An 11,197-nucleotide genomic window follows, 5' to 3' on the forward strand; every position below is an offset into this window, starting at 1 on the left:
TGGCTTCTGGTATTCCCCCAATCTCTTCATCGTTGTCCATGGGGAGGTCTGCTAAGAAATCCGCCAAAACTTGGGATTTTTGGGAATGTTGAATTTCATGAATGATGTTGAACTGGTCCAGGTGGGTGTTCCACTTGGCTATTCTACCTACTTTTCCCGCGCTTTTGAGGACTGCTTCCAGTGGTGCTTTGCATGGGACGCGGATGAAGTGAGTTAGGAAATAGGTTCTCAGCTTTTGAGTAGCCCATACTAATGCCAGGATGAGTTGTTCGATCTTCGTGTAATTCCTTTCCGCAGAATTGAGGGTCTTGCTGACATAATGGATAGGCTGTTCTATCTTCGTATTGGTTTTGACCAACACTGCGCTAACTGCGTCTTCTGTCGCTGCTATGTACAATGCCAAAACCTCATCAGGATCAGGCTTCTGCAGGATTGGAATTGAAGCCAGGTGTTCCTTGATTCTTTGGAAGGCTTCTTCGCATTCTGCGGTCCATTCAAACTTACTACCTTTTTTGAGAATATTGAAAAAATGTTTGCATTTGTCCGAGGATCGGGCATTAAATATACCCAAGGCTGCTAAGGACCCATTGAGCTTTTGCACTTCTTTTAAATTCTTCGGAGATGGCATTTCCACTATGGCCTGAATCTTCGCGGGGTCTACCTCAATACCCCTTTTTGTTACCAGATATCCGAGGAATTTCCCTGAGGTGACACCGAAGGTGCATTTTTCTGGATTTACTTTCATGTGATGTTTCTTCATTGCTTCGAAAATATCTCTCAGGTCCTGGTGGTGATCTTTGCGCATCCTACTTTTGACGAGCATGTCATCAACGTAGACTTCTAGGGTACTACCAATCCATGGATTGAAGATATCATCGACCATTCTCTGGTAAGTTTCCCATGCGTTTCGAAGTCCAAAGGGCATTCTAGTGTAGCAATAAAGGCCATGCGGGGTGTAGAATGTTGTGTGTAGTTGATCTTCTTATGCCAGGGCTACTTGGTTGTAACCAGAATATCCATCCATGAATGACATCTCTTCGTACCCTTCCACTTCTTCAACCAGTTGATCTATACTCGGTAGGGGATAGCTGTCTTTTGGACATGCCTTGTTGAGGTTAGTAAAGTCGTTGCATATCCTAACCCCTCCATTCTTCTTAGGAGCGACGACCATGTTGGAGATCCATGTAGGGTATTTGACTTCCTTGATGAAGCCTGCTTCTAGTAGTTTCCGAAGTTCTTTTTCTATTGCCTTATGATACTCTGGTGCAACTTTTCTTATTTTCTGCCTGAAAGGTGGCGTGCCTGGTTTGATGCGCATCTCGTGTTGGATTATTTTCGGATCAATCCCCGGCATGTCTCCTAACTTCCAGGCGAATACATCCGCGTATTCTTTAAATAATTTGGTTAAGGAATCTTCTCTTTTTTCGTCCATTATGGTCCCTACTTTGATCATCTTCGTGTTTTCTTCCGTTCCTATGTTGATTTCTTTTACGGGCTCCACTGGTGTGAACACCGGCTTCGGGTCCCCAAGGACTGGGACGTTCTTTAATTGCTATTTGGTATGTTTATGTCCTTCGTTGGCTGCTGAAGTACTTTCTTCTGTGTTAAGGACATTATCATCCTTTGTCAAGCCCTTTCCTGCGGTTTTCTTGAGGAATAGGTCTATGGCCTTTTCTTTCGTAGCTTCTTTATTTTTGATCCTTCGGGTTTTTCGCTGCTTTTCCTGTTCGTTGATACGATCCTGAGTGGCCTGGCACTCTTTTGCAGAGACCCGATCTCCCTTGATTTCCATTACTCCCTCGGGTGTAGCCGTGTAGGGAACCTGAGACATTGGTAGTAAGTTGCTGCCACCCCCTTGAGTTTATGTACCTACTTTCGTCCAATAATGGCGTTATAGGGGGATGGGGCGTCTACCACGCTGAATCGTGTTTCTACTTTCATGGGCTCGGCGTTCACCTGCAACACGATGTCTCCCAATGGATTTGCGGGCGCTCCGTTGAACCCGTAGATGGTGTAATAAGAGGTCATCAGCTGTTCATCATGGAGCTTCATCCGTTTGAAGGCGTCGTAGAATAGAACGTTCACTGAGCTTCCCCCGTCGATGAGGATCTTTTTGAGGTTACATCCGGCCACTGGTAGTGTGAGGACCAAGGGATCGTTATGGTCTTCCATATCTTCTTCGATATCTTCAGTATCGAAGATGATAGGTGCGTCCATTCACTCTTCGTGCTCGTCCACCTCTACGCCATCAATCTTATATAATTCACAATGGTCTTCGAATTGCTTTCGTAGCCTCTTTCCTATCTGCGCTGTAAGTGAGGGCCCTGCGGCTTCGGAACACGAGATGGTGTTGATTGTGCGGTTTCCCTCTGGAAGTTGGACTTGCTTGGTTCGTTTGGATCTGTCCTCGGTGAGCTCCTTTCGTATGTATTGCTTGAGTTCGCCAGCATCAATCAATTTTTGGATCATTATTTTGAGGTTTTTGCATTTCTCGGTCTGGTGTCCATTGAAGCACTGATACTCACAGTAATCTTTAGACTTCTCGGTCCTTGAGGGCTGTTTTCCCTTAGACCACGACCACTCCAAATTTTCCCTTCCTTTGATCTCTCGCAAGATCGGAGCGTAGCTAGCATTGAGCTTCGTGTAAACCTGATCTTCGAATTTTCGATCGTCTTTTCGCCGTTGATCTCTTCGTTACTTCTTATCTTCGTGCGTTCGTTCCACTGAGTTATTTCTTTTGGCCCCGCTGGTTTGTTCTGTGGAATTGGTACGGTGAGACCTCTGCGTTTGTGCCCTTGGGTTCTCACGCTGGATTTCTTCAAGACGAGCATACTTCTCAATAATAATTCGAAGATCTCCTTCTGTCTTAGGTACGCTTCCGTGGATCTCAACAAATAGTGGACTCATTCGGTCTAATCCCCACTTGTAGTAGTTGATGCTTACTACGGGATCCACACTCCCTATGGCTTGGCAGATCTTGTGCCATCTGTTGGTGTATTCCTTCGTGTTCTCCTTGTAACCAATTGCCAGATAAAAAAGTTATCCATTCCGGTGTTTACAGCTTTGTTGTACATGTAGGTTCTCAAGAATTTCTCTGCGAGTTGATCGTAGGAGTTGATGGAATCAGGTGGCAGGTTGTCAAACCAAGACAAAGCCGATCCCTTCAGAATTGATGGGAAATACCTACAGAGGACGGCGTCGTTTTGACTCCATCGGGCTAAGATACGATTATAATACCGGATATGTGCCGCGGGATCACTGGATCCGTCATAGCATTTAAAGGTTGGGACAGGGCACTTTAACTGAATGGGGGTATTTGCCAGGCGATGAGTTAGGGGCGTGGAGTTAGTTTCTTTCATCACCTCTTCAAGCCTTCCTCCGCCTTGTCTGGATTTTAACTGCCTGATCTCAGCCATCATCTCATCACGCAACTCCTCCATTGCGCGGTAATATCCCAAGTTCTCATGCTCAGTTGAGCGTTTCTTTCTTCGAACTTCACTGTCATAATAGTCTAAGTCTTCGGCGGCATATTCCGGATCGGATGCACTGCTTCCCCTAGCGGCGTTTGCTAGGATGATTCTTCGGTCTCGATTAGGCTCTGGTGCTTTAGAATTTTCTTCGTCCAGTTGTTGGCTAGTCTTCGTGCTTTGGGCAATCCTATCTTTCAAGTCTTGGTTCTCCCTGGCCAGAAGAGCTAAGGCATCTGCGTAGACCTGCTGGCTCTTTTTCAATTCTTCGAGCTCTACCATCAGTCGATGGGACTGGTTTGATCCCTGATTGGGAGTTCCGGCTTGTGCCCGTACGGCCATAGTTCCTCATTCGTCTACTGTGTGTATTAAAGGTGGCAGAGGATCAGCTTCAATTGTTGGTATCTCCAAGTTTGGTCCCCTCGGTTAAGCTTCCACCCGCGGTACTAAAACCACTGGTATGGTTTGATTCTGACCGTTGATTGACGACATTCCGAAGACTGGTGGATGTGCGGGCCGATGTGTCAAAGATTATGCCACCTCTTCTCTTTGTTGATGGATTTGGTTTGAAACCAAAGTCTTGTTAGCTTCTGTAGCCTGGAGGGCCGCAACAGTTGCGTTGTTCTTTGTGGCTGATGCTTTGAGAGCCGCGGCTGCAATGGAGTTAGTGTTTATAGACGAGGTGATTTCCGCAGCATCCTGTCTCTGAGTAGCTGTTTTAACTTTGTCTCCTTTCTGCTTGCTTCGGGTCATGACCGGGGTAATCCTCGGTGTCTCCTTTGATGAGGCTTTGGTTTTTCCTGCCTCTAGTATCTTTTCCATTTTAGTATTTTTCTGCATTGGGGAATAAATAAAGAGAACCAAATATATCCACGAGGATCGGGTTAGTGCCATTCGTACCCGCAAAATTATTGGAATAGAAGGAAATGAGCTGCCCAAGGGCCTTAATAAAAGAGAAACATAAAGACTCCATCGGTCTAGTTTTCGCAATACAAATCCTCTAATAAACAATCATGGACCTTGTTTTCAGACTACTTTTGAAAAGGAAAACTCTTGAAAAGGCAGATCCGTCGCGAGATCTCATGAATCTAGATTATTAAGTCTTAGTTTTAAAAGAAAAACGCCTCACGTGCAAATCTTTGATAGATAGCCGTGGATGTGTCTGCTTTGAAATGGTGTTTGTGAAAATGAAGACCATGAACCCAGAATAAAAAAGGTTTTGAAAGCACGCTGAACCCAGAATAGGGCACAACCGTAATGCGTGTTTAAGGTGAAATCACAGGATAAGATAAATCTTTTACCGGGACAAAGTCCTTGTTTCTAGCGCCAGATTGTGAACACATGAATCACGAAGCCATCCACGTGTTCACAAACAATATTCACATACAGTCTAATTCTAGAATTGTACGATGTATGTGTAAAGGGAATGATTATATCGATTCATCGACTCGAAGCCTTCGAGCTTGTCATTGTCTTGTCGAATATTATCATAAATAATGTTCGTATAAAGGAATAGACAGAGAATCAAGTATAAATGTAAAGCACATGAAGTTCAACGCTGAATATAAGGTGCTGAAATGTAAATAAGACAAAGATTTACGTGGTTCGGCACTAAGGCCTACATCCACGGGGCTGGTGTTTCACTATGTATTGAATGATTACAAAGATAGTCGAATGACTTTAGAGTATACATAGGTCTGCGGAAGTAGGGGGATTACTTACTCTTCCTATTTCTCTCTCCTATAATTGCTCTGGATTGGTCAACCCCTCCTCTCTTAGTGGAGAGGGGTATTTATAGGGTTGGAACGTGGGTCCTACTTCTGAGGTGCCGTTGTAATCTTATCTTCTTGTGCTTTGTGCCCATTACGCAGAGGTCTTCGGCATACGCTGCGGCCTGAGCTTGAATACGAAGGATTATCCTCGCCTCTTCCACGAGCTGATTGACACGTGTATATCTCTTTGGTATTTAATGCGGGTAGATGGATGTCTGCTCGTGTCAGACAAGTGTCTCTTTGTCTGGTCACATCTATGTCAGTCAAACTCCTCTCAGCCGTTGATCCGGGATCTTCCTCGGGATTGGGTCTATTAACACCCAAGGGGTATTATCTGGTGCTCCTCTAAGCCATCATACCTATGTGATCCTCTGTCCCTGACCGTCGGATCTGCTGACCGGTGGCATCTTCTGATGAGATGCTTGCTATCATGTTTTGATATCTTATTTTGCATGCCTTCCACGTGTCTCTTTCCGTACACGTGGTGGATGATGAAAGGTGTACATACAATTATCTCTCAAAATTACCAAATTAGAAATGAAGATAAGATTCTGATTCGTACGCGCAAGAAATTAAGCGTCTGGTTATCAATTGTTGTCTCGTTTATCTCAGATGACAGAAAGACGACTTACTAGTGACTGTTTTTTTTTCTTATTAGTTGACTTGTATAGAGACTTAGATGACTTTTCAATTATTCATCCGTGATTTTTAACGAACTATTTCAATCCTTCTCTTTTATCGGAATCACGCGACAAAAGCTTCTGCTGTTGGTATATGGAGCAAACAAATCATATCGATTGACTGACTGGTTCAAAAGATGGAAACTAACATGATGGTATGCGCGTACGTGGGATTGATTGGGAAGGAACTCTGAGCTCGGAAGTTTTCCTTGCGACAACCGCGTGGAAGTTTCATTAGAAAAGCATACTCACTGTAGCATTGGCATAGCAGACAAAAAATCATAATGTTTAAACCTTTTCACTCGGTTTGGTAAACAAAAGTGCCCTGTACTTCACGACTCACGGGGCCACCACCATATATTTATATCTCTACGCAGCTTCCCATATATATAATGAACTACCCTACAGAGGAGGAGCTCATTATTCATTTTCACGACTTCGGATGTATTATGTAAAAAATAAAAACATTTTGAGCAAGAGAAAAGAGAGATTAATGAGTAATAACAATCGAGTAGTAATGGATGAGGAGGATCATGAGGCAGAGGATGATTTGGTGCCTGCACTTCCACCTGGTTATCGTTTCTACCCTACAGAGGAGGAGCTCATCACTTTCTATCTCCATAGAAAACTTGATCACGGGAATAGTACAGACACCATCTTCAATTGTGTAATCCCAGTTGTTCAGATTTACGACGTCGATCCGTGGCAACTCCCTGGTACGCACTCTGCTGCTTATTATGTACATATATACAAGATGCATGATTAGTTAGATAGCTTCTTTAATTAGCTTTCGTTTAATTATGATGCATGCATGCTTGTACAAATGCAGAGATATCAGGGGAGCTGTGTCACAGGGACACAGAGCAATGGTTTTTCTTTACACCAAGACAGGAGAGAGAAGCGCGTGGCGGACGTCCTAACCGAACCACCACTTCGGGTTACTGGAAAGCTACTGGTTCTCCTAGTTACGTGTATTCGTCACCGTCAATACCATCAACTACACACAATAGTAATAATCATCGAGTCATTGGTGTGAAGAAAACAATGGTGTTTTACAAAGGGAAAGCTCCTACGGGGAGAAAAACCATATGGAAGATGAATGAATATAGAGCCATTATGCGGGACGGAGTAGTAGGAGGTGATCAGGAACATCATAATCAGACATCGACGTTATTCACTAACCCAAGCACTACTAGTGCTCCGGTGGTACGTACACATTTCACTAATATGGATAAATGCGATTTCTCTCCATAAAAATTTTGTGCTATTAACGCTAACTAGTTTAGATTTTACTTGTACATATAGTTACGCCATGAATTCAGTCTATGCCGTATATACGTGAATTCGGGTTGTTTAAGAGCATTTGATCGTCGGCCATTGGGACCCCCGGCGTGTAGCGAACCTATAGCACTAACTCGTCATCAACATCACTCTATAGCAGTCCATAATGATCAGAAAACAAGCTCCCCTAGTTATCATTCTTCTGGAGATGATTGTATTCAAAATCAGTCAACTTCGCGTGAAGTTCTGGGAGAAGCTTCTACTAGCAATACTACTCAGTGGGACATGATTATGCCGGACGATTTTAACCAGTTATGGGATTGGGAGCAACCGAAATGGGTCTAGATATACATCGTTAACTAATCAATACCCAGTGCTAAAGACCTGGAGAGAACCAAAATGAAAGTAGCTAGAAGATTTAAACTTGACTACAACATGATTCTTGTTAATTTGCTGTAACTCAATTATTTGTGTAATTATGTACGTACCGAATTGATGGTTTACTGATTAGTTTAGTGTCGTATGTTTCTTTACTTCTTTATATGCTCTATATTTTGCCCGTTGTATTAATTTGCTTTTTGTTCTTGTTATGTCTACTCTTCACGTCCCTGTGGAGGATAGAATAAGAGAGGATAATAATAAAATTTACGTAGTTGTTTGTCGAAAATCATGTTATGCCGCACGTCTTTTGTTTATGTTAATTTGACTGGAAATTAGATCTCCTTGATTTGAAAGAGCAAAGATCCTATTTGAGTAGCTTAATTTTGAAAGGCATGGGAGAAGTCCCTCCCTGAATTGACATCTCTCTATGCATGTACAGTGAAAGAGTTTTGTACTTTGGGGTCTAAAATTAAAGCAGCCTATGACCATGCGTTAAATCTCAGTTCTGATTTGAGATTTGAGATTTTTGGTCATGTGATTATAATAGCAGATATTTCTCTAGTAAGTATTACAATCATTCAGTAGTGATTTCCACATTATGAAGTTGAAACTTCTATCGAGTAAGACTAGATGACCGTGCAACAGATTTTGCAACTATTATTGAATTTCTTTAAAGTTTTTGATGATTTAAAGCAAGTGTAATCCATTCTTTTCCAAATTGAGTAGCTAACTTTTATGAGTGTCTTTCTTTGGAAAGCACAGGGTTATTATTCCGAAGGCTTCTAGAAAAGAAAAAAAAGGAACTATATTACCAGAGTGTTCTAACTAAGAAAATGAGGATCAAAGTAAAAAATTATTCTAAGTAGAAAGAGATTACTTGGAATCAACGTAATTCGCTAATTTGTAAACTAGATTTCTTACCACCTGTCTTACCAGGAGATGCACCGATATATAATCATCCAAGATGAGATAAAAGGATATCTACATTATTGGTAGGATGGTCAAGTCCAAACATCAATTGGATTAAGATTAACACAGATGGGGCAGCCAGAAGTCACCCAGGTTTTACGGGAGCAGGATTCATCTGCAGAGATTCCGATGCATGAACTTTAATGTCTCTAGCTCAACCTTTAGGAATTACGACTGCCTTAACCGCATAAACTTGGGCTCTACTATTGGCTTCAAGAACGGCAACAAAAAGAAAATGGCCAAAAGTTCTCTTTGAAACTGACTCAGAAAACCTTTTGCGCTTCATCACATCCTCTACCCCCTCCTTGGTACATCTCAAGGATGATCGACGAAATAAAAAATAGATTCAGACAGATCCCACAGATTACCATTCATCACAACTACAGCGAAGGAAACCAAGCAACAGATGGTTTGGCCAATCATGCGGTAGATGGAAGTCAATTGGGAAACTCATCAACCAAAATATGGGACCAGGCAATCTCGCTTTTTATTAGTCAAATTTTATTTCATGATTTGATGGGTACCACGCTTAAAAAAATGAACTTAGTTGGAATGCAGTGGGGAACCAGGGATGTTATGTGAGGCGGGCTTGACAACATTTCTACCCTGGCTTAAGCCTAATTTTAGTACATAGGATTTTGGCTGAATAGAAATAGGTAAGAGAAAAAATGTTTTGCTCAGTGTAGTCAATATCGGTCGTATTGACCGATATTATAGGTTTTTATCATGTATCGAGGAAAACCTATACGATACGTAAGATATCAGCGATACAAAGATTGAACGATAAAAACGCTCATATCGGCCAGTACAAACCTATATATCAGGTTCACTAATACACTGAATATCACTAAGGGTAATTTGGTAGAATAAATTATTAAGATCTGAAATTTTGTAAACATAACCCTTCTTCCTAATCATTTCTTTTCATTCTACCCTTTAATTCGTACTGTGAAGCTTTTGATCTTGAAAATTAGTGCATCATATGACACCAATTTTGTTAGATTGAAATATTTAAAAAAAATTAATATTATATTCTTAATAATGTATCACTGATAAAAAACGATATAATTTTTTGTATAGGTGTATCGTACCCAGCTGATACAATACCGATACACGGCATTAACTACTTTGGTTGAGATGTTAGGGAGGGCTTCATCTAGGGAAAGCCCGACAGTGCTTCCGCCCATGTTTGAGTGCAAATAATAACTGCTTGAACTTTAAGCAACATAGCCATGTTCATCATTATAAATAGAGGATCCTCTGGAACAAAGATTCTCAATCCATGCCTAATGTGTATCTTGTTGTTGAAAGAGTCGTCTTTCATAAACCTGAGTTTCTTTGAATTTGTGAAGCCCGGTCAAACTATAATCTTTTACTTAATAAGTATTTGCTATTCAGAGACCTATCTTGATCACTATTGTTCTTGTCTGTTCTAAAGATCTTTCTCTTCTGTTATACGACTATTCAAGAGCAAGAGCTATTGATCGAGAAATAAGATTGATAGAAGCTGCAGGCCCTGTTAACAAAAGTACAATCTATCTAAATCATAGATAGATCTTGCAAGGCAGAGTCAACTAAGAATCTCTAAAGGGAAAATTAGGCGCAAGCCCAAAAAAAAATATTCTCATTATCAGGCCCACAATTAATTTTAGATACCGTGACACCCATAATTATCCGAAATTATTAAAAATGTTTGCATGACGAGTTATGCATACTATTTTTTCAGGGATAACTCGTTATGCATTCTAATTTTTCAAGGGTAAAATTGGCAACGCAACTTGGATATAACATATCTAAAAAACCGCGCCTTGGAATTTAACAAATTTTATATCGTTGGAAAGCTTTTAAAGAGAGCTGTGCGACGAGCACAAACAATAATATCAAATTTTTGTTTTTCACGAAAAAAATGAAGGTGATCATCGTTTTATGGAAATTTATTGAAAACTGACTACATATTCGTTATGCAACCTCCAAAAAAGATGCATAACACAATATGCGTACACAAAAAAAGATGCATAACTTGCTATGCAGCCATATTTTTGTTCATGCATCAATTATTTTGGTTATGCAGCCACTAAAACGATGTATATGTCCGAATCCAGTAGAAAAAGCGGACGCATAACAAATTATGCAACCATTTTCTCAACTGCATAACATGTTATGTAGCCATTTTTTGATTGATTTTAGTGTGTACAGATAAAATCGATGCATAATGCATTATGCGGCCATATTTTCGGATGCATAATAGGTTATGCATCCATTTTCATGACTGCATAACATGTTATGCAGATATTATTATAGATACATGACAAGTTATGCAGTCTTTGTTTTTGTTGGTTTCAACAATAACAAAAAAGTTGATGCATAATGTGTTATGCAAACATTTTCTGGACTGCATAACAAATTATGCAACAACTTTTCAAGATGCATAACAGGTTATGCATCAATTTTCATAGTTGCATAACAGGTTATGCGTCAACAACTTTCACACCCACACCACTTGCCGGCAACAAATGAGCATCAGCAACTAACTCTTCGCCATTGGCAGCTGTATTGGCTAAAACCATTCCAATTCCACCGGCTTGTTTCACCACAACTCCTTTGGCAACTCTTGCATTAATTCCCCTATCACAAAAGACAATTTTCC

General features: G+C 41.0%; 1 protein-coding gene across 1 annotated transcript; it reads left to right on the forward strand.

The window, feature by feature from the left end:
- The first annotated feature begins 6,358 nt into the window (after positions 1 to 6,358).
- Positions 6,359 to 7,861, forward strand: LOC113323440 (NAC domain-containing protein 90-like). Its single transcript, XM_026571757.1, has 3 exons — positions 6,359 to 6,635; positions 6,749 to 7,125; positions 7,225 to 7,861. The coding sequence occupies exons 1-3, from the start codon at positions 6,362 to 6,364 to the stop codon at positions 7,543 to 7,545; spliced, it is 972 nt and encodes a 323-aa protein (XP_026427542.1). The 5' UTR covers positions 6,359 to 6,361; the 3' UTR covers positions 7,546 to 7,861.
- Positions 7,862 to 11,197: the final 3,336 nt, after the last annotated feature.

Source organism: Papaver somniferum, chromosome 11 (genome assembly GCF_003573695.1).
Source record: "Papaver somniferum cultivar HN1 chromosome 11, ASM357369v1, whole genome shotgun sequence".
In the NCBI taxonomy this organism is placed as follows: Eukaryota; Viridiplantae; Streptophyta; class Magnoliopsida; order Ranunculales; family Papaveraceae; genus Papaver; species Papaver somniferum.